Source organism: Moschus berezovskii, chromosome X (genome assembly GCF_049115385.1).
Source record: "Moschus berezovskii isolate FMDL1 chromosome X, NW_MosBer_1.0, whole genome shotgun sequence".
NCBI lineage: Eukaryota > Metazoa > Chordata > Mammalia > Artiodactyla > Moschidae > Moschus > Moschus berezovskii.
Window position 1 is genome coordinate 14,919,019 of NC_142488.1, and position 24,655 is coordinate 14,943,673.

The 24,655-nt window shown below is 35.0% G+C and overlaps 2 protein-coding genes across 4 annotated transcripts in view; one reads left to right on the forward strand and one right to left on the reverse strand.

The window, feature by feature from the left end:
• The window catches only part of ZRSR2 (zinc finger CCCH-type, RNA binding motif and serine/arginine rich 2), a 30,346-nt gene extending 26,464 nt beyond the window's left edge, over nucleotides 1–3,882 (forward strand). The window contains exon 11 of the mRNA XM_055438194.2: nucleotides 1–3,882. Within this exon, the coding sequence (XP_055294169.1) occupies nucleotides 1–482 (482 nt within the window). The 3' untranslated portion in view covers nucleotides 483–3,882.
• AP1S2 (adaptor related protein complex 1 subunit sigma 2) overlaps nucleotides 2,459–24,655 on the reverse strand; it is a 26,153-nt gene continuing 3,956 nt past the window's right edge. The window contains exons 3-6 of one of the 3 annotated variants that reach the window (XM_088834137.1): nucleotides 20,016–20,124; nucleotides 18,970–19,107; nucleotides 14,882–14,976; nucleotides 2,459–4,024 (exon numbers count right to left, since the gene is read on the reverse strand). In XM_088834137.1, the coding sequence (XP_088690263.1) occupies nucleotides 14,932–14,976; nucleotides 18,970–19,107; nucleotides 20,016–20,124 (292 nt within the window). In that variant the 3' untranslated portion in view covers nucleotides 2,459–4,024; nucleotides 14,882–14,931. Of the gene's footprint in view, nucleotides 4,025–4,851; nucleotides 8,666–14,881; nucleotides 14,977–18,969; nucleotides 19,108–20,015; nucleotides 20,125–24,655 lie in introns of those variants that run through there. The other 2 variants (XM_055438195.2, XM_055438196.2) reach the window with 2 other exon arrangements.

Below are 24,655 nucleotides of genomic sequence, written 5' to 3' on the forward strand. Positions count from 1 at the left end.
GTTTATTTGAAATACAGCAGTGTCCCAGAGGGAAACACTGCAACTTCCTTCATGTGTTCAGAAATCCCAACAATGAGTTTTGGGAAGCGAATCGAGACATCTACCTATCTCCAGATCGGACTGGCTCCTCCTTTGGGAAGAGCTCAGAGAGGAGGGCAAGACTGGGCCCCCACGACAACTACTACAGCAGGCCGAGGAGGAGGAGGAGCCCTGGGCTGGCCCACTCCTATAAGAGGAATGGGGAGGCCGACCGGAAGAGGAGGAGTAGTCATGGGGCCAAGAAATCTCACAAACACAGGTCCAGAAGCCGGGGAAGGCACAGTTCCCGAAGCAGAGGAAGAAAAAGAGACCGGAGCCGCGGACGGGGCAGCCGGAGCCACAGCCGCAGGAGCCGCAGCCAGAGCTCCTCCAGGTCCAGGAGCCGTGGCGGGAGGAGGTCAGGGAGCAGAGACCGAACTCTTCAGAGCCCCAAATCCAAATAAACTTACTGTGTTTTTCAGTGATTGTACACCTTATTTATTATGGTGGCTACATACTTGGATGGAGGGCTCTCAGCTCATGTGGCTTAGCAAGTCTGGCAAAACTGTATGTATACTGGAACCCTGTTTTAAAACATTTTTATTCTCTGATGATCAGTGTGTTTAGTATAGAGAACCTAGAAAACATAAAATGTATACAGCCCAAAAATTACTTATAATCCTGACCCTTAAAGATAACCAATTAACACTGCAGCATTACTTTAAGTCTTTTTTTCTGAGTATATGAGTGTGTACACATTTTTCTTACACAGAGATCATGGCTGTAGTTGAAATGTTTTCACACCAAACATTGTCCTATTTCATCAAGCCCTAGTCTGTTAGTTTTACTCATTGCATAGTGTGGATCTATCAGTTTATTAAGCCACATCCCTATTGTTGGATTTTTAAGTTATTTTAAATTTTGCACTATTAAAGAATCCCGTGCTATAAACAGTCCTGTGGTGGATTTTCTTACTTTCACCCATTTCTGATCATTGCCTTAGTATAAATTATATCAAGAGAAAGTATTTCCAAATTGCCGTCCATAAAGACTACAAAAAACTTACGCTGTCAACAATAAATTTTGCTGTTCCTATGCCAAATTACTTTAATCTTTGCCAGTTTGGAAAATTTTTGGTTTACTTATCTCTGTACATATAAGCTAAGCCAAACACTTTCTGTATTTAATGGGCATTCAGTTTGGTTGTTTGCCCCTTATTGTTGGATTTTTTACATATTAATAGCTGAACAGCTTTTTACTTTAAACTTTACTTTCTTAAAGTAGTGAAGAGTTGTTTGTTTCCCCTCTCTCCTCCCCCATAGTTTATAGGGCATTCATCTGTTTTGTATTGTGTTACAGAGTTCATTGCTGAATATGCCAGATGCTAAAGCAATTCTGGTTAAAAAAAAAAAGTGCTCAGAGAAACTTGTTGAAAAAAACATTAGGGAATTCCCTGGTGGTCCAGTGGTTAGGACCCCTAGCTCTCACACCCAAGGGTTAGATATCCTGGTTGGGAAACTAAAATCGCATAAATTGTGCAGCACAGCCAAGAAAAAAGGAAAAATTGATTTGTTCCAGAATATAAATGCTTAAAAATTATTGAAAAATTTCTGTAAGTATCTACAGGATTCACTAACACTGAACAGTTCTCACTAAATTCAAAATTTTTCAATCCTTTCCTAAATACAGATGAGATAATAATAAAATGTGGCATTCAAAGCTGAACATTCATTTTAATAGATCAAGAAGGAAAAAACAAGATGAACATCAGCTTGTTCTCAAGGTAATTGACTTTTCCCTCAAGTGTTAATGGGTAGCGTGAGAGAGATGGAAGGAAGTAGTTTTTAAACCACTGACTGGGTCATTACTCTGTTAAATATCCATAAGTCTTTTGTGTATTCCTTTGAACTTAAAACTTGTATTTTTTTAAACTTATAATTTGATTACTATTTATGATTCAAAAATTGCAACTCTACATTGCCAGGTCTGCATTGCCATAGGCCTGTTTTCAGTGAAGAGATACCTGCATTGTTAGAGGCTCTTTAAATCTACATATATATTTTTTTAATTGCACACGTTTTATTTTTAGCAGACTAGCAACTTCGTTTGATATGGTAGTTGTTTCCTTCTTAAATATCCTTTTGATTATTTTCCTATAAAGATATTTTATTCCAGAAATCAGAGTATACTTAAAAAAAAACTCCACATTATTTTTATGTAACATTTCCTATCTGTAGTTAGTAGGCAGCTCCTTAACTATCAAGATAACCAAAGCTTTGTTTTGGTACTTATACTGTGCAGTAATTTGTTTATACCCATCCATCTCAGCAAGTGTGCTAGTTCCTCCAGTTCGTAGGGGGACTCCAGTTGAGTTAGGACACCTTTGATTACCTGGAGTGATTTGAATTGTTCATTCAGAAAGAGAAAAATCAACTGCATCAAGGTTTTAAAAGTGGCATTTATTGATTGAAAATAAGTGTGTAGATAAGCTCTCAGCAGCATGGACTCCACATTATTTTTTAATGGGCTTGAAGTACATGAAGACTCCTTTAATCTTCCACCATTTATCTTGTGTGTGCTTTTAATCACCACCACATTCAAATGGAGGTGAGTTTACAACATCTAACTCGAAAATTTTTTGAAAAAATTCTTCCTTTAGCAGCTCTTCATAGTTAGACTTTTGGAAAAAGATTAAAACACACTACAGTTGTGTACGTTGAACATTTATTACAACTAATTGGCAATGTGGTAAGACAGTGCTCACGTGGCCTCAATATTGGTCACAATCACAACAAAGCTTAATCCAGCCCAGCAGATACAAATGAAAAGTGTAAACTGTGAAGACGTTTACATACGTAGAAGTATGTATAAAAGTGACATTGAAACGACTATATCCTTAAAAAATATAGCGCCCACTAATGCCATTTTACTTCATTCAACTCACACTTTCATGAGAGGTGGTGTCTGTTTTTATATTTAGGACTTCCAATAACTAGGCAGTGCCATGGAAGGGAAGGAAGCTGCCCTAAAGTTTACTGCACTTCTAAGTGGAGGGAAGCAATAGGGGAGTAAAATAAACTTGGCTGTAACAAGCACCCCAGAAGGAATATTCCTGCTTTAAACAATGACTTATGCAACACTTTGTGAAAAGAGCAACACATTTTCCATAAGATACTGTTATTAAGAATCCCTGGTAAGTCAACATTTTCATTTTATTTGGGAGACATCAAAAACAATCCAACTAAGTGACTAAATGATTATGACCACAAAAAAATTTATGTCAGGAGTCAAATGTTGCTTGACCTTAAAAATAGCATGTTTACTATTATGAAACAGCTGATCTCTGTTCCTCGTCCCAGGTTTGGAATGCCTATGAAATAATTTTTAGTGTACAGCATCATTCCATTAGTTTTTTTGTGTATTCCCTTTGTTTCAAGGTGTTTATTTTCTAATAAGGGTCTTTGGTATAATTTAAGTTTCAACATAGAGTGAAATTTTCATTCATTTGATATGTGACTTGTTAATTCCCTTTATTCGCATATATACTGAAATGCAGTAGTCTTTGGTTTCATAAACCAGGTTTCTTTCACATGATTTTTTTGCCAAAGAGAATAATAAATGTATATTGCCTGATTGTGTCATACTCATAGATACACATAATCAAAAGTAATGATAATAACCTATTCAAGAGAAACAGACCTATAAACTTTAAAATAGCCAGAAAAAGTACCTTTTTTTCCCCTGCATTAATTCTAATTCATATTTAAGTCCCTTGTTACCACTTGATTAACCAAAGTTGCCTTAAAAAAAAAAATTGTGTAGGCCTGAATGAAGCAGCTTAGCAGAACAGTAATACTGACAAGACATCATCTTACACCATTAGCTAACATGGACATGAAGGCAGTGACCATCTACAGTGTGTGAAATGCCACAGGAAGTCATCAACAGGGGAGGAGAATTATGTCAGTCCAATTTCTTCAAGAACACTACGTGGGGTTTCAGCTTCCTGTGGAGGGAAAATGTGAGACTCTGGTAAGCAGATCTGGGGAGGTTTGAGAATGTGAAATTGACATGGAAGCGCATGCAAGTTTCAGAGAAGCTGAACACAAGCAGTTCAGCAGTCTGGGTACTTCCATGGAGAGCCAGTGCTTATTTAGCAATTCGTGTCCCAAACACCAGAGACCACAGGAAGATTTTTTCAGCATGCAATAAATATCTGCTGATTACCTACCAATTGTGCTGTGTTCCATTGCTGTAATACAAAAAGCTGTCAAACCCACTGGCATTTAAGGAAATAATTGATAGCGACCTTTCTACAGAAAGGCTTCTCTGATAGCTCAGCTGGTAAAGAATCTGCCTGCAATGCAGGAGACCCCGGTTTGATTCCTGGGTCAGGAACATCTGCTGGAAATGGGATAGGCTACCCACTCCAGTATTCTTGGGCTTCCCTGGTGGCTCAGCTGGTAAAGAATCCACCTGTAATGCGGGAGACCTAGGTTTGATCCCTGGGTTGGGAAGATGCCCTAGAGAAGGGAAAGTGCTGCTGCTGCTGCTGCTGCTGCTAAGTCACTTCAGTCATGTCTGACTCTGTGCGACCCCACAGACGGCAGCCCAGCAGGCTCCTCCGTCCCTGGGATTCTCCAGGCAAGAACACTGGAGTGGATTGCCATTTCCTTCTCCAGTGCATGAAAGTGAAAAGTGAAAGTGAAGTCACTCAGTCGTGTCCAACCCTCAGCGACCCCATGGACTGCAGCCTTCCAGGCTCCTCCGTAAATGGGATTTTCCAGGCAAGAGTACTGGAGTGGGGTGCCATTGCCTTCTCCGAGGGAAAGGCTACCCACTCCAGTATTCTGGCCTGGAGAATTCCATGGACTGTATAGTCCATGCGGTCACAAAGAGTCAGACACGACTGAGCGACTCACAGTTTCTACAGAAAAGGTAAGTTGTCTTAGTGTAAAAATTCAAAACCTCCCCTAAATAAAGACCAGGGAAACCCCCTGAGTTCTCCTCATTCTTCACATATTTTTATTTTCCTTGCTCTTTTTTTGAGTCACAAGTATTTATTCCTTTCTGCAGAAACTTACCTTGCAGACCTCCCCAGAGCAACCAATGGCTTCAGTGGAAGCAACATACAGAAAGAATGCTCTGATACCTGAGACAGAAGTGCCTTTTGTTCTATGTAACAACCAATACTCATCTGTAAATGCCAAAGAAAGACTAACCAAAGCAAGCATACTATAAAAAAATTTAAAAATTTCCAAAGTGTCCAGTTTTGTACAGCACAAAATAAAAGGACCAACTAGATCAAATTTCAGGTATTAGTAGCAACAAGTTTTTCATTAAAAGGCATACTAGATTTTAACAGAGGAAAACAAATTTTTGTACCCAGATGACTTACTTTTGCATCCTAATTGTGGTACAGCACAAAACAAGAAGAAAAATTAATTAAACCATAAATCCATACATTAGATTTAACTGTATGTAAAGCACTACATGGAATAATCTCAAATTAATTATTTAAACTCTCTGGTCTGTTTCCTTATTTGGAAAACAAGGATCATAGCACTTACCTTCATTTGTAGAGATTAAGAGAGATAAGGCTTAGTGCCTGATTCATAGAAAGTGCTCAAAATACGTTAGCTGATACATGACACAACTGAAATCTAAATAAAGGTATTTAGCCTTACCATAAACTATATACAAAGTTCATATAATGACCTTTTAGTATGTTTGTGCATTAAGGAAAAATGGGTAAAAGCTTTGGTGAAAAAAGCTATTTTTTATGAAGTATTCTTGCCGCCCTCCCCACCTCTGAATTGAACTTCAACCTAACCAGGCTATAGATCTAAATATATATGGAGGATAAGAAAACAAGTTAAACATCGCCATTATAATCTGCCAAATACACAATGGAGGAAATTCTACTGTATAGGAGACTCCGTTTAACCAAAAAAAAGGGCAAGGGAGGGTAAAAGCAGTTATTAAAGATTAACAGAGACTTAAAAGAGATCAGATGGAGAAGGCAATGGCAACCCACTCCAGTATTCTTGCCTGGAGAATCCCAGGGACAGAGGAGCCTAGTGGGCTGCCATCTATGGGGTCGCACAGAGTTGGACACGACTGACGCGACAGCAGCAGCAGGAGCAGCAGCAAAGAGATCAGATACAGTGTGAAACTTGTTTGGAATCTGGCTCTAACAAACTGATTATAAAAATGCAATTTCCAGACAATTAGGAAAAAAACGAATCAAGAATAAGATATTAGGAATTACTGTTAATTTGGGGGGCTGTGCTTATCTCTTAGGGATACATACTGAAGTATATAAGATTAAATGATAGGATGTCTAGGGCTTGCTGTAACATACTCAGGCAAAAAAGGCATGGTAGGGTGGTGATTTATGAAACAATATTGAGTTGTTGACGGTTGTTGAAGATGAGTAATGCGTACATAAGGGTTTCTTATACTGTTTTATTTGTATGGTCTCAGAGTTTTCATGAATCATATTAAAGGAGGAAATTTTAAAATAATCATTTTCACTTAATGTTAAATAATTTTTAAAATGTCACTACAACCTTTAATGTATTACAGGGTGCCTACATTGAATTCTATAGAGTTAAGATTCTTAGCTTATTCATGTACATGCGCCCCCTCATCCTACTCATTGAAGCTGGCTTAGATTTCCCCTTATGTGCTCACTGCCTGCAATCTTATATAGATAGCATTTCTTGAAGAGAACCACATTACTTCTCAAATATGTATTTGAAATATCTGTCCTTTCTAAAAGGCCTAATTTCAAAGAATCATTTACACATTTTCTGAGACTTATACAAATAGTTTTTTAATCAGTTGTAATATAAAATTAATTTTCACACATTCACACTGAAATTGTAGCTCAAAACCATCTAGAAAAAACTATTATGTAAATTAGTCAAATTCACAGAAACAAAGTAGAAAGGTGGTTACCAATGGTTGAGGGTAGGGGAAATGGGGAATAGTTGTTTCTAATGGATACAGTTTCAGTTTTGCAAGATGAAAAACTAGAGATCTGTTGTGCAACAATGTGAATATACTGACCCTACTAAACTCTACATTTAAAAATGGTTAATATAATAAATTTTGTTACATTTAAACCATAATTTTTAAAAATTACCTGAAAAATTAAAATATGAAATATATTACTTGTCAAAAGGATGGAAAAGAAAAAAGTCATTCACGTGAGACAAAGTACATGCAATATTTTTATTTTAGACATGCAAGGAAAGCTATTTCAGAATCTACTAGTTTAAAGCAAGCAGCTGTATACAAATAACAAAAGAAGCAACATCTTGTTACAGCTGGGCATACAGCATCCAAAGCAAACAGGCATGAGACAATGCATATTTATGTAGCATTAAAACCAGATGAATACCATGTTGCAGGGCTGGGGGAGGGAAAGAGGAAAAAAATGGAAATGAAAGACCAATGTTTCCCAATGCTATCAGTGTATAATGCTAATTTCTCACTTGATAGCCCATCCAGGTGCTTCAAATGTCATGTAGTACAGCAAGAATGGAAGAATGGAAACAACTGATCTGCATCCATGCCTAATACACATTTTCACAGGTCTTCTTTCAGTGGTAAACCACTCTGAACATCTTTTGAACTTGTTTGATGATAGCTTACTTAACTTGGGCTTTAAACTCTCTAAGCATTAACAATGAATTATTCAGTAATTTCCTCTTTATAATAATATATGTTGCATGTTTTATTAAAGGTTTTAATATCAGAAATATAAAACCATATTTAACAAATCATTAAGTATCTAAATGCAGACTTAACTATATAACTAGTAAAATATTATAGTATTTAAACAATATTAGAATCTTAACTATATAAAATAAACCCTATATTAATACTTTGAAAGGATTACTTACTTTTAAACAATAGATATTGCAGAAGAAACTTTTCTGACACAGCTTTCTGATAGTTCTTAGAGGGACTGTTTGATATTGTATGGCACAAATATGAGTCAATAAATGTGGCATTACAAATTTTTTAGAAACTGTGAATGTTTTACCTTAAATATTATATAATAGTACAGATTTTTACTTTCTTGTATTATTGCCAAATACACTTTTATGTGATACATTAAAAATGTTTCCTCATATATACTATAATTACCCTAAATATAGTCCCATCCCGCCAACATTTGAAGATTAAATCATGCTATATTGTGGCACTGCTAATTTTGACCAAGCATTTCAGCTCTATTTTCTTTGGTAAACATTTAATGATTGCTAGGTATTCTCTTACAAGATTAATCACAGATGGTTCACAAATGATGACATGTAGGTGTTTGAAATGAAACATTACTCAAAATGATCATAGATCATATTTTTCAAGAAGAAATTAAACAAGGTGCAAGCAGGAAAAGCTGTATCAAGATCACACACAAAATGAAAATAAAACAGAAAAGAGGATGAGAACAGGAAAATTATTACAAAGGTAACGGTTCTAAAATGTTCTATTATTACACAAGGTAATCAGTCACCAAGCTGAGGATATTTTCTTTCATAAGCATATCAGCTCTCTATTTCCTCTGTGAAATTCTGCATACACGATGAGTGGTCATTTAGTACACAGGGACATTAAAATATTCATGACGTGGCTACAAAAGAAATGCATATATTCTTACACAGTATACAAACTGACACAGATACAATCAGATTTCTAGAATGTTTAGCGCACAGCAAAGAAAATTGAAACTTACAAATTTTTTTTAGAATTTTGGTTCATGGCTGAATATTTAAGTTCTGAACAATGCCCAGGAATTCATATTCATCTTTTATAACTTTACTGTATATAACAATAACCAAAATGATGACCTATGTCCTACAAAATCCCAAAGCACTGTATTTACTAAAAATATACTGAAAAGAGTTTTCAGTATAAGTCATCTAGTCAACACTGAGTTAACTCAAAGTCCAGTTAGAATACTCCCTCCCGCCAGTGTTCAGGTTCATCAGGATTTTACTACATGAAGCAAAGGAATTTAATCCCTTAATGAAAATCATTATATCCTAGAATGACCATGAACTTTTACAGATTCTAAAGGAAAATCTTTCTGAAGAAAAGAGTGGAAAAGTAGTTACCCATTTAGCAGCAATAGAGGTTTGATTGGCTTAGCTTACCAAAAAAAGAGAAAATTCCAAAGACTATGCCTTTGTGACTAAGGGTATTACTTTTAAAATAATCCTGAAGACAGATTTTAAAGAATTCACCAAACAGATCTGTTAAATGTCTATGCCTCTAAATGTATCTAAAAGGGTGTTTCTCACACATCAACAAGGTAACCTGAAGTGGTTTTAAACTGACCCTAGATCGCACAGAAGAGATGAATATCTAGGGACTCCAAAACTCCCTGAAATTAAGGGCAAAATTAGATACAGATTTTCCTGAAAAGGCGGCCCACAGACCATCAGACTCTCAAAACAATTATACCCTGAACCAAAAGACTCATGACTCAAAAAAGTTTAAAATTGCTTGACTGCTTTTAAGATATCTTCAATTTACTATTTATTCAACTTGGCACTCTGAACTGTTAGGCTACAAAGTCAATATAAACTGTTCCAATAAAATATATAACAGATATCTTATGTAATAACCATTAAATACAAAAATATTTGAAGAAAAAAGCCAGTAAAATTTTAATCCTCAGATAATCCCTAAACAGTTTAAAGATATAATTGCTTTTTTTCTCCCACTCAGAACATTGTGGAATAAAGCAGAAAGCTAAAATAATATCAGTAATAAATTGAACCCCCAAATGCTTCATTTTCATGAGGGAATTCTATTTCTGTATCAATGGTTATTGATACAGAATCCTATTTCTGTATCAATTATTAATAATACTTTTTTGAACCTATTTTTCTGAACCTATTTCAATATTCTCTGTGTAAAACAATAAATTATAAGCCCCAATGATGAATCATTATCAGAGCAAAATTTCCTATGAAAATATCAGTTTAAGTGGGACTGTCTCTTAGGACTTAATGTAATTAAACTTTTCACGTGATGCTAAAGTGTAAGTAACAAACTTGACAAAATTGTTATTACAAACTGAATTTATATATCCTACTACATTTTGATACATGTCAGTCCTCCAGCACGTATTCTAGTATGCTTTTTCTTACACCCAAACTCTTACTGTAAAACATATTCTCTGTTTTCTGGTGAGAGAACAAGAAAGGTTTAAGTCTATCAAATAAACTTTCACCTATATAATACCAATATTTGAGCCTTTATATTATAGCTTTGCATCTTTTTGTTTTGTCTCTTAATTTTATATCACACCATGTAAAAACCAACAATTAAAAGAAAAATTCAGTAAGGGAGAAAAAAAAGAAAACAAAAAGGTAGTTTCCCAAACAGGGTCAAGTACACAGCCGTTCCTCACTGGAGGAGACAATCATGAAAGAAAAGAAACGATTCTATAGGAGCAATTCTCAACTGTGACTGCCTGGGGCATTTCTAACAGAACTTTTACTACCCTTTAGAGAAAAAACTGCTGTCCATGGGGTTGCAAAGAGTTGGACACAACTGAGCAACTAAGCTAAACCACTACCAGGAAAGAAAAGAGTTGATAAAGCCAAACTATTCTTTACAGCAGTGATTCATATTACTGTACTTAAACAAGAAATTAGCATCCAATTAACCGTGAAGAATACTCTTCAAAGGCAGAAATTCTCACCTGAAAAAGATTCTTTAAGAAGAAAAACTCTAAAATCCACAAAAACAAATGTATTCTTTCAACACTTTTAAGTTGCTATAACATGTTTCAAATACTTTCCCATTTTAAACTGACAGAAGCAGAAAAGGTTATGCTATAAATAAATGCCTTAATGACCATTTAACATTTAAGGTTGATTTTAAATGATAGATATGCCCATAATTAACAGTTATTTTTTCTCTTATATACAAGGAAAACATTATAGTGGATTAAATATAACTCCAGTATTCTGGGCCTTTACACCACCAGAACATTTTATGGGTCATGGAATAATTACATTAATTAAGAATCGGGGAGGGTGCGAGTCCTCTGCAGAACTAGACCTACTGTTTTCTATGACCTAGCAAACTGAGTTTAATACACTGAAATGTCAGTGATATAGACTGTGTGGGAATAAAGATCAAAAGGAAAATAGAAAAAAAATTTTAATCCAGTGTATTACGCAAATATAAACCACAGTTGCCCTTAGTACACATTGGAGACCTATTTTTGGAATAAAGATTAGATATTTACTGTTTTCAATCTGAAATGGGCCTTAAATCTGAGCAAATCACTGACTTCTTCCCCATTAAGTCTATGCCAAACCTTCAACATTTCAAGTTATCTGCCCCTTCTTTCTCCTCAGTCCCAGGAGCTCTCCTCTAGATGCAGTTTCTCAACTCATCCAACTCATGAGGAAAAAAAAGAAGTCTATGGCCCATTAAACTCAAAACAGAGGAGGGAGAAGACTCATTTACTCAAACCAATGCTTGTTATTCCATTCCTATTCACCCTCCCAATATATTTTTTCCATTATTCTATTCCTGTTTTTCATTGCTCTCTGCATTCGCTCTTTTCCTTAGTATACATGCACATTCAACTTTCCTCCATCCTAAGAATAATCTTTTTCTCAATCCCCTACAAAAAGGACCAGATGTAGTGGGAAGTGTAGGACAACAAACACAGCAGAGAGGAATTAAGTTACACCTGTTCTCAAAACCACCTATGTTCCTAAAACAAACCCCATTACCTTAAAAATTCCCAGATATTCACTATACTAGGCTGATGACTCAAAAGTAAAATGATCTAAAGGCTTAAGTCTTGTTGTGACGAGAAGTGCTTAAATAAATTAGTGGTATGGCTCCAAAACGGAAAACCTAGTATCCTGATTTTTCTTTCTGGTACGCAAGGCAATCAAAGAGAAAATTATGTACATTTCCAAAATAGAATGCAAATTTAAGTGCTCATAAGGAGGAAACAATTCTTTGCCAATCCAAAAAAATAAAAATAAAGCAGAATAATTAACTTAGTAAATACAACTTTAGATTGTAAAGAAATAGTTTTAAGTACATCTTATGGTAATTGTATTGTATTTGTCTTGGTCTTCCATTTGGATCATAACTTGAAATGCCCTAAATTTAACCAAGGTTTTCAAAATATAAACGATTTCTTAGAATCACTGAATTTCAAATATTAAAACTCTAAATATCTTTACTAAGTAAATTCTATAAGGCTAATAGGGCACAAAAGAAAAACAACAAAAAAGTATGTATGTACAATATGTCTATATTATATATGTAAATTCTGGTCATTTAAACTATTCCTCTCATAAGGAATTATCAAATCCCTAAGGTGGATAGGGAAATCGGCAGCAAGTTCAGGTGTTCTAACTGCCTGCAGGGTATGCTCAATTTTGTTTCCAGACAAAAACTAAATAACATTAATAAATGTTAACAGATTTAGTTGTTGAGAAATTAAATTATACAGTGACATCCCATAAGTTTTGCTGTGGGTTATCTCTGGCTATCAAAAGTTATTTTTAATCAAGTAAAAGTAATTTTGGTGAATCACAGAGGTGATTTTTATAGCCATTTACATGTTCTTGAGCACATTTATCCCTCTCTTCACAATTTTTAGGGTTTTTCCCCTTATACTTTGGATTTATTTTTGGCTAGTCATTTGTAATCTGCACTATACGTTATATTGAAAAGATGTAGCAGTCTATAAATGTAAATGGAATCTGTAAATGAAATCTATATATTACATGATGTTAAATTAAACCAGGGTTTCTGGACCTCAGCACCATTGATACTTGAGGCTGGATAATTTCTTACTCTGAGAGGGCTGTTCTGGGCATTGTTAGATATTTAACAGCATCTTTGATCTTCACCTACTAGATGCCAGTGGCACCTCATGGCTAGTAGTAACAATCAAAAATGTGTCCAGACATTGCCCAGTGTCCCCTGAGGAGGCATAATTGCCCTACTTCCAACTCCAGTTGAGAACCAGAATTAATCTAATTGTCTCTGGTTGGTGGGTAAGATTATATTCTAGTGTCCTTGCTTATATTTGTTAATTTTCCTATAGTGGGGATTTTTATTTTAAAAAAGACAACAGGAAAAGCAATAAAAGAAAAAAAAAAACAACAATGTCTCAGGAGCATAAAAAAAGAACTCAACACTGAAATTTTTCAGAATGTACTTTGTTTTAAAAATCATGTTGACTTACTTTAATTTTAAAAAATAAATACATAAATAAACAAAACCATCACCAACACCTAGGAATATGTTCTTTGCAGGTCCCTGTGTAGGTCTCAATCCTAGGGCTCATGCAATCAACTTAGTAGATCAGGATCAGCATTGAAAAAAAAGAATAGAACAGACAACATGAGACTATAAAACAAGAAATATGAGTAAGTATATATAATTTAACCAAAAAATTTTTTGGTTTATGTATATGTAACTATTGTGATATAAAAAACTATGGTATTACTGTGGCTTCTTGTCAAATACTTCGGAAAATCAGATTTACAGTTACTGAATATTTTAAGTTATTCCAACTTTTGTTATTACAATTAGACCAGAGTAACAAGAGTTGGCTCAAATGAATTAAAATGAAAAAGTGAGGAAATTCTCAAAATTCTGAAAAGAAAAAGAAAAAGAGCTCAAAAGACATAGAGCAAATGATTACAATCTGAAAACCAGTGACCAAGGGCATTGGCCAAATTGTTTCTTATTAAATGCAAAGTGAAAGGCAAGATTTGTTCCACCTTCTGTTTACTCTGTATCTACCCTACTGTATTTTCCATTTGAAGCATTAATGTAACTAAACCTCACTTATCCAGAATCTGTTCTAGTAAAACCCAATCAAGTTTACATATAAAAAATTAAAACATGCTGGTATAAAGGACTATAGCTTTGTTAACTTTTAACCCAACTGAAAAGAAGAAGGTTTAGGCTTAAAGGTTTTAATATAAACAATGGTAATTACAAAGGAATTATAGGAGTTTGTCTTATAAAAACCAATCTAAGAGGATTTTTATCAAAATGCTTTTTGCTGTTATATTACTGTATATATTTGAAAGCATGTTTTTTAAAACAATGTAAGATATTCTTGAGTTTAACTACCCAATGCCTTAATATTCTTAATTAGCAAATTTTAATTAAAAAAAAACTTATTAAGAGGCATGTTATTAAATACTTCAATAAATACTTACTTACTTAAAATACTTTTAATTTACAAAAGATCCATGTTTAAAGAAATCCCTTTGTCGCCTAAGATTCTTACCTTTCCATTTTTATGCAATCCAACAGATTTATTAATTACTACTTCCACAAAGATGTTGTATAGTACTAAGTATATCATGCAGCCCCAGCACTAAAACAAATCAATTTTAGCAGCACTAATTTTCCATAGAGCACCACTTTCTAGATGAGGCAAATTAACAACAGTAAATCCAATAAACCTGTTTATAAAGTGGACCACCTTGAAGTAGAAGCAAATTCATGAGTATAATGCTTGCTTTTGGTACCTCACTTGTTTTTCATTTCTCAGATTACTTTAGTGAGAAACAATACCAACAGCAAACAAAGCTCAAAAGGAAAACCCCCACAAATTTGAAAATGATGCTGTTAGTATAAAAAAAAGGTTGACACATCTCAAAGCGCTGATCAACACCATCATGCATCTACCGCTGAGGGTTAAAGCCCAACGCCCAGTATTTAACTATTTGATCTTCACAGATCAAGCAAGGACTTGAAATCATTTCACGTGCAACAGTTTTTGCATAACACCCCGTCTTATCCATGCCACAAAAATGGTAAATTTAGTAATTACCAATAAATAAGTTGGGGGTCAAAGGGACTAAAGCCTTAGACTGCTCTTTATCATAAGATATCCTCAGACAAACCTCCCCATTCTTCATTCTGGCTCTATAAAATTAAGGAGCAGAGAAAAACTGGTAAGTGCCTGACTTCACAAAGAATATGCACTCTATTATTTCCTTTGTCATTATATGTAATGTTTATAAAATAAACCCCAACTGTACCACTCCCCCATGCCCTCCCTCCAAAAAAAATCTAATCTAGCTTAAAATAGGTATTTGGTGCTGGGGAAAATGTTCCAAGTATTGCAAAAAAAGAAAGTCAATTTAGCAATCTCAGCATGTTGTATTTTAATAATTTAAGAATCAAGTACTAGTGGCATGTTAAAATATGTTTTAAATTCCAACGGTCAAACATTAAAAATTGGATAATGGACCAATTTTTCTGAGCTTTACCCCCAAATCTAATTAAGGAGTCATACATTGGAATACCAAAAGAAATAAACATAGAGTTCAGTCTAGAAATATTAAAACTGAACCCTTCTTTACTAAGTAATTAAGTAGAATAAAAAAGATATCTTTACTTTTTAATCACAATGTCTGATATTTTAGTAATTATGATTCAAATACACATTCATTTTATGTTCTCATTACTGACTGTAAAATGCTAATAGAAAATCTACTTTATCCACTGATGTCTACCCTATTTGCCTATGAAATGAAGGACTACCTAGACAAACTACATGACGTTTACCCCAACTGAGTAGAAGAAACATTTTAAATAAATATTTCTGAAAATAAAAATTCATAAAGATAGAAATGTATTATTTCACAAATTAAAAAAGGATTAAAACCAAAATTATTTTGTGATTTGCATATATCTTTAAGCCAGCAGATATTTTCAATATAATTCAGTCATCTTTGGTGTGCTGAACAACTGATTCAAGTAAAAGATCTGACACCAAAGAGGAAAAAAAAAAATCATGATATATGTAAACTAAATTAAAATAAATTTGGACTTCTACAAATTTAAGACTGCATTTAGATAAGTGTCTTTACAGCTATATGTACCATTTTGGAAGCAAAATAATTTCATGGCATAAACTAAGTGAATATTGTACCCTAAATTATAAGACCAAAAAAGCTACTATAGATCTAGACATTCTGATAAACCCAACAAGAAATGACTTGAAAAATACTAATGTATATCTATATATCCGATTAATGAATTCCAACTACTGATAAACTGGACAAAATTTCCAGTCTAAAAAGGAGGGCATCAGTCTTAGGAAATCTACTTTGTTCAATATAGAAAAACCTCCAGAAGAATAAGGAATTTCTTTACTATATTACTGAGACAAACATAACTTGGTATCTAAAACAGAATATTTAAAATATACATACCAAGAAAATACATGAATGGGAGTTGGGGGACAGAGCACAGTGGTTAAGATTTCATACAGTTCTAAAGTCTAGCAGATCTGGGTTTAGAATCCTGGTTTTGCCAACTGCTACCTAGGACCAGTCACTGGAACTTCACTGAGCCTCTACTTCTTCGTTGGTTAAAAGGCTCTCAGGACCCTTCTTCAGGGAATCCTGATGATTAGCATAGGATGCCTCACATCTAGGTGCTCAATAAGCATTAACTATCATTGAAGTTCTTTTTTGTTATCACAGTGTCCAGACAAATAATTTTAGCAGTTTGTGGAATGTTTTTTTTTATCGTATTCTATCATCTATTTGGTGAACATAAGATTCAAATACTCGCCCAGAGATGTAAACTTGTATCATGTATCAGCATATAAATGACTCTATTTTAGGAAACAAACATCTTATCATCCTGGATTTCCTGTGACAATATGTTGTTGGTGAATAACATGAATAAACAAGTTAAACTGTCAAACTGAACAGAATAACCTGAAGCTTAACTGCCCTATACAGACTTTAGCTTGGTTTCATAAAGGCCTGAACATCACTGTAAATTCAGAATGGACCAGCCACTTTCTGTCTCCTCAAGAGTTGCTTGCGTGGGGAAATTAAGAAAAACGGTTCACTTGGTCCATTGAATAGAAAATGTCTTAATATAGTTATCAATTTGGTTTATGTACAAAAAAAAAACAATGTAAAGGTAGTCACAGAAGAGAAATAGGGCCTTGTCTCTTCTAAAGACAAGGAACTGTAATTAATTTAAACTAGGTGAAGATGGGGTAAGGAGAATTTTGCATGGAATGGACATCCCATGCTTCTCTCTCCATTCCCACTTTTCCCACTTAGAGATATAAAATACTACTTCAAAAAAGAAGACTTCTTATTAAAATACTTTTATGGGGAGATACACACACACACTCACAAACACATATATGTAATAACTTTCTGATCCTCTAGTACATTATTCAATACATGCTATAAAGTAAATTCAGCATATTTGTCATATTGTAAAGTATATAGCGATTTCCCAGTAAAGTTTAAAATACAACCCAAACACACGAAGGTATCAATGCCCTAAACATTACTCTCCAGAAAAAACATATTAAAAATAAAAGCTTAACTTCAACAACTTTAGAAATGTTTTAAGGCAAATGTAATTAATTAAATGATAAAGAAACTAGAGGAAATACCAGGACAACAGAATATAGTTCCATAATAATGAAATAGAAAAGTGATCAAATGAAGGAATAAATATAAAAAATTCCCAAGTTATGACCCTCGTTTTGACCTGATTTTCAGAAAAGTCTGGTTAGCAAACAGCAAAATAAGGAGGTGCTAACTTTAACCCAATTTTATAACAGGAGAATATAAGTGTGTAGTCAGCACACCTGACACTTAAAAAAAACTCCCAAAGACAAGTATGCAATCAATTAATAAAAAAACCATAGTAAACCATACAAACACAGAAAAGGGGCTGTGTTCATTTCACTAGTGAGCAACAGATGGTATTAGGGCTGTCAACAAAATACTTCACTTCTGCAGGCACCTTAACCCCTGTTTTGGTAACTCAGTATCATTAAATGTAAAAAATCAGTCTAATGTTTAATTTACGTATGTTATAGATGCTGTCATCCCAACTTCAAACAATCCCCACAACTGACCTAAGTCAGTGACTGATGCAGAGGGATTACTGAGAGCTCCTGAATGAGAAGCCTGAATGAGGCCAACAGTTAATAAATTATAATGAAGAAAAAAGATTTACTCTGATTTAAAACCTCCTTCAATAATAATATAAAAGATAATTACTGTAATGAAAACAAGTAACATTTTTTTAATATTGACTAATTCCTCCTCTTGCTATAAATTTTCTATTTGATTAAACTTCAATCATGACTAAAGCATAATTCAACTAGGTACCTGAATTAATGTATCATTAAGTTTTTCAGGAAAGGTAGCCTTATCTATGAATTTTTAGCTTCAGAAATTGAAGGTACAGAAGCATCAAATATACATTTAACCCAAGACAACTGTGGAAATTAGAAAGCGAAGGGGGTTTTATCAATGGTTCTTGTGATATCAAGGCAAGACAAGAATGTAGTTGTTTGACAAAACATAGTTTGTATTTAAGAAAAGCAAAGAGAAGTAGAAATACTTTTCAGTTAGTTTTGCTAACAAGAAACTAGAGGATTCTACAAAAAGTATAATAAAACACTATCATTTGCTTGGCTACATTTGCACTTAATGGACATGAGATGAAAATGTGAACCAACTTGAAATGAAAATGCCATAATCTCATAGTCAACTCCTCATTGTAGACACTAATTAGATAAGGGGTTATCTTAAGTAATTCAGAACAATGGACACAAAGTTCTCAAATTACTACTACGTTTCCCATCTTAAAGTAGTCTGTCCCTGTAAATGTTTGGACTTTGGTGTTTTGGGGTCCAAAAATGGGCCATCTCCTGACCATCTCCAAAGTAAACAATACATCCACAGATAACTGAGTTGATGTGACTGACACATATGCCAATCAATAAACTGCACATGGACACTACATGCCAAGCATGCTTCAGAGTAATTTCTGAAACTGTAAGAATGAGGGAAGATGACTGAGGCTTCCCTAGCAAGAGCAAAACATGCTAGTGTTTAGTTAAGAGAACTCTGAGTAGCTTACCTCCTGCAGTAGATCAGCCTGCTCAATTGCTTTAAGGACATTCTTCTTGGATGTTTCCTGAACTTCTCCTCCCAAAAGAAACTCATCCAAAATAAAATAAGCCTTCTCAAAATTAAAAATGATATCAAGTTCACACACCTGAAAAGCAAACATAAATAAAACCTGAAGAAAGCAGAAGATATTTATCTACTATCAGGTAGTCAATAAAATCTGACCAGAGTGAATTAATCTTGCTGCTGCTAAGTCGCTTCAGTCGTGTCCGATTCTGTGCAACCCCATAGACGGCAGCCGATCAGGCTCCACCGTCCCTGGGATTCTCCAGGCAAGAACACGAGTGGGTTGCCATTTCCTTCTCCAATGTGTGAAAGTGAAAAGTGAAAGTGAAGTCGCTCAGTCGTGTCTGGCTAGTAGCGACCCCATGGACTGTAGCCCACCAGGCTCCTCTGTCCATGCGATTTTCTAGGCAAGAGTACTGGAGTGGCTTGCCATTGCCTTCTCCGGAATTAATCTTAATTATATCTAAAAATGGCAATCCTGCTAACTAAGCATCATTGATTTAGTCAGCTTAATTTTCAAGTCTCAAATACTTGAAACACACAATGCCTTCAAGCTAAGAAAGACCAGACTCTGCAAGCTCCTAACATGGGCAACTTAATAATGATTTTCTACTCATAAAGACTGGTCTTTTGAAATATTTACATATTTCTGGGTAATATGATTACAACTGCTAACCAAATCTAAATTCTATACTAAGCACTTCCAGCTTAGTAAAGATAAGATATTAATCTTTACAGCTGGACTCCTTTCTATTTCACTATTTTAAACCTCATTCTCACCAGCATAATTAAACGAGTAGGGGTCAAGCAATTCTGGCAGTTAACTGACTAGGCAATTCTGACTTGCACTGACAAGAAATAGAGTCATTCCTTCCCTCTCTTGAGGTTACTGTCAAATAGAATTCTCAAGACAAATAATAAACTTGTTACAGAAAAGGTTAAAAAATATATATTATGCTGTTTAATTTCCTAAAACAAAATACTACTCACACTGCCAAAATACTTGTCAAGTAATTCCACGTAACGATGAATTATTTCCAGGGTAATTAGTTCATTGTCCTGGTCCTCAATAGCACAGCAAAAATACAGACTGGCATATCTGCAACAAAAAACAGATGCAGAAAAAAATTTACCCTATAATCATGTATTTTCTAAAATACACTTTCATATCCTACTGTGAAAGACCTTGTGCCTATACAATTTATTTCCTCTTTACAACAGCAAATTGTTTTTCTCCTAGACTATAAAATAATAAATGGACAAAAAAGAAATTCTGAAAAGTACAGGAAAGCAAAAAAAAAAAAAGAATCACACTATCTAGAAAGAGTTACTTATTTTGCTCTTCCTTCATTTAGGCTCCTTTTGTAGGAATATTCTAAAACATAGCTGACACATGTTGTTCTGAAGTTTATTTAAAACACGCTGTGCGACTGTTTCAAACCACAAGTAAACAGGGAAGAAAATAAACTCTCCAACTGAAGGATTTATTGAAGATACTATCAACATGAAGTCAATGTTCTGGAATGTTTTAGTAAAATGTAATATACACACAGAGAAGACCTCAAGTCATAAATGTACAGCTTGATGAGTTTTCACTGTGAACATACCTGTGGTACCAGCACTTGGACCACAAAACAGAATTATTACTGAACCTCTAAAGCCCCTCTTCTAACCTCTCCAGGTCACAGCCTCCTATCCCCAAAGGTAATTACTATCTTGACTCCTAATAGCATAGAATTATTTTTAAGGAAGGTATATAGGATTGTGGAAAATAAGCCTTGAGAAAAAAAAAAAACAAGTTGCAAGTAATCGCAGAAGTTAGAGAAAGAGAACAGGGAAAACTAAGACATGTCCTCAAATTTTCTAAGTGTTCCTTGTTGAAGTTCAGGCTATTTATCCTTGAAGAAGGAATAAGGTTGGAAAACTCATATTCTCCAAATAAGAATTCTAGTACATGGGATTAAGTTATACTTGACCCAAGGAAGCCAAAACTTATTAACGCAAAACCTTGAGGCCTAACAAAGGATGACCTAACCAAATCCTTTGAGGAGGATTAAAAGTATTTTCAAATGGTTTAAATGTGTTTGAAGCTCTTGAAAAGGAACAAAATGAAAAACTAAGACATTCCAAGTAAGTCTCAAGTGCCATTATAATTTTTACTGAGGAGCATTTAAGCAATTTTTAGGAAACAATGGGTAATCACTGCTCATAGCATTAATGTAAAATAATACACAAACACACACACATACAACCTCAGTTTGAAATCCAATGAACTTCTGCTCTTCAGTCTGACAATAACTAGTATTTTCATAACACTATGAATTTCAGTATTATCAGAAAACATTTAATCTTATTTGAGCTTTTCAACAGTAAACACCATCATCCTTGATTACAGAAGAAAAAATAGGCCCAAAAGTACAAGGCCTGCCAAGTGGTTGTACTGGGACAAGAAATCTGATCTTGAGACCTTAAGTCCAGGCCTTTTTCCACCTACCATAGTGACTCCCTTGTCATACACCGTACACTAGTTGTCATGTCCATTCTGTCTGATTTCTACTTCACGACATTATTTTAAATGGTTGGTCTCCTGCAGTCTTGGAGAAGGCATTCAAGCACATTCATTTATTATCATAAAGGGCATAACATGCACCACCTCCAGCTTTACTAACAAAGTGCTCCCTCTCCCAGCACTATTCTGTTTATTGCTTTAAAAGGCAACGAGATATTCCAACCCAACCTTCCATCCTCCTTAACCCATGCTGCTCAAATAGAGTTGTAAATCTGGAAAACTGATATAAATAACACATAAGATTCTCTGAATTAATAAAACTAAAGATTAAAGGGAAAGACATTAAAAATGGTAAATAAAAAACAGACATGACTAGCTGATATCAACACAGTGCTAAATAAATTCCACTAGAAAGAATTTACTAATAGGCAATGTCGGGTAAAATTCCTTTTATTTTTAATTTCAAGATTTCTCCAATGCAATCTAATGCTTACACTACTCTTGCTCCTTAACCACAGAACTGCCTTTTACTTACAAATAAGTAGCATTTCAACAGTAGTCAAAGGTCCTAGATTGTATGAATCATTCAGAAATATTACTTTAATATCAAATTAAATGAATTCTTCATTGTAGGTGAACATCTAGTTATTAGGATCATAAGAAGGCACCTCTTTCCAAAAAGTTTAAGGAAGAAACAGAAGCATAATAACAGGTAACATTCATTGAGTCCTCACTGTGACTAAGACACTAAATGTTACCTAAGTCCTTGGCATAATTTACCATTTTAATCCTCACAAACTTTCAGAGAGGTACTATTATTATTTGCATTTATAGGAGACTCGGGCTTAACTGAGTAACCTTCTCAGGAATAGTAATCTGACTCCAGAGTCCAAGTTTTATATTAAAAACTACAGTCCAAAACTGTATTAAATAAAGTAATCCTGCAACTGGTAAAAATTAAAACATATTCAAAGCAATATTTCACATGCTTTGAGGAGGGAAAGAAAAATTGTTATACTGATTTAGTACAAGATTATCAAGAGAACCTGAAGAGTATTCCTTATTTTTAGAACCAAGTGATTTTAAAAAAATTTAATAATGAATTCATTTTGTTCTCTCAGTGCATATTTGTAAGTCTAAATCTGAAGTAAAATTAATAATAGACTAGTAAGAAAGAAGGTATGTTTGGTTATTTTTAGCAGAGTAGATTAAGGCTTACTCTAATTACTGGCACTCAGAGAACATCTGAAAGTGCCTATTCTTATATTCATAACACATGACTTCTCCCCAGTCAGCTAAATATCAGCTGACTGTGGATGAATGTAACCAAACTGTTCTCAATATTCTACTGGTATGTCATTAAAAATTCTTTTGTTAGTGAAGAAAATCAATACAGTACTCTTGAACAAATTCTGAAGCTTGTAATTGGTAGGTGTATATTTTTTAAAGACTTTAATCCTGTAACATGCTGCACAAAATAGGAATCAAAAAAGCATAGTGTTTTCTGTCTTCACAAGATCTTCAAGAGTATTTATTTTAGAGATGAGGAAACAAAGGCAAATGACCTGTTCAAAGTCACAAAACTAATGGCACAAAGGAATTGAACTCAAGTCCCCAGATTTTCAGTCTATTTTTTCAGCTATTTTAACCTTACTCCACTCTCTCACCCCTCCCTCCCCAAGAGGGGCAACTGTAAGAAAGGCTCAGGGATAAAGAATGTGGATGAGGCAACTTGAGGAAGGCAAACAGAAAGATCACTTGGTGATATGAACAGTAAAAAATGCTAGTTCAAAATTTTTCAGTAGCTAAGTGGTAATTCTTTTACTTAAAAGGTCTTCTCTTCTAGCTGGACTAGGGAAAAAATAATCACCTGTTCATATCTACCAAAAAAATGTCCTTAAGGTGCTAGAAAAGTTTCTAGTATGAAATGGGGTCTAACTTTTGTATGTGAATTTCATCTTAGTAAAGCTGGTGTTTTTAAGTGCATCTTTATTTATAGGAGTTTGATGTAAATATCAGAGTCAGGTGAGACTACATTTTACAGGTTTTTACAACAAAAAAAGCAGTGTCCCAACACGGATGGGCTGAATGCTATGCCGAGTACCAACTAGTGCTTCTTTCCTCTTGATGGACATGCCATCTCCTTCAGCTCCAAGAATCTTGATTCCCGGGACTGATTCCCTTGCTAGTATTTTCCTCCTCCACACGGGGGACTCCTTTCCCTATCTAGAAATAAGCCTAAGTCTCTCATGCCATTTTTTAACCCTGTCTGTCTCCCTACTCCTGTCTATAGGTGGTTATCACCTCCTCTGTCCTTCATAGCAAAGCTTCCCCCATCCCCCAACCCCCGCAACAGTCTGCACCTGCTGTTTTATTGTCTCCACCTCTTCACACTTTGTCCCATTGTTTCAAGAGTTCTGTCTCTACTATTCACTGAAAATGTTCCAACAAAGGGCATTTTGTGAAATGCTCACTGTAAAATCTAATAGATTCTTCACTTTAGTTGACCTTCATGCAACATTATTGGAGAAGGAAATGGCAGCCCACTCCAGTGTTCTTGCCTGGAGAATCCCAGGGACGGGGGAGCCTGGTGGGCTGCCGTCTCTGGGGTCGCACAGAGTCGGACACGACTGAAGTGACTTAGCAGCAGCAGCATGCAACATTTGGCACTGGTGACCTTAGTTTTGAACTCTCTCCCCTTTCCTAAGGTGACTGACCCTATAACTTACCCTCTGTCTGCCGCTTAAATGCTGCTGATCTAACACTTTATGCCTCATTTTCCCCCAGACGTCCGTGCCTGTGCCCACCCTGAGAAAACTAGGCATCTCCAAATCGAAGTCACACAGGCTCCTCAAAGTCAACTTTCTACCGCACACTTACCTCATCAGCTGAACCAGAAATGCGGAATCACCCCAGTCCTCCCTCTCTCTCACTGCCGTCGCTGCTTCTAGCAATGACCAAGTCTTACCAAACTTACCTCAGGAACACCTCTTCCACCTGCTGAGCCCACAGCAGAAATCTTCCTTCAGGACTGCCATATCCTAATAGATCCCTCAGGTGCCAGTCTCAGCCCTCCCCACACCCATTTTCCAACTACAGGATCCTTAAAGAAATGCAAATT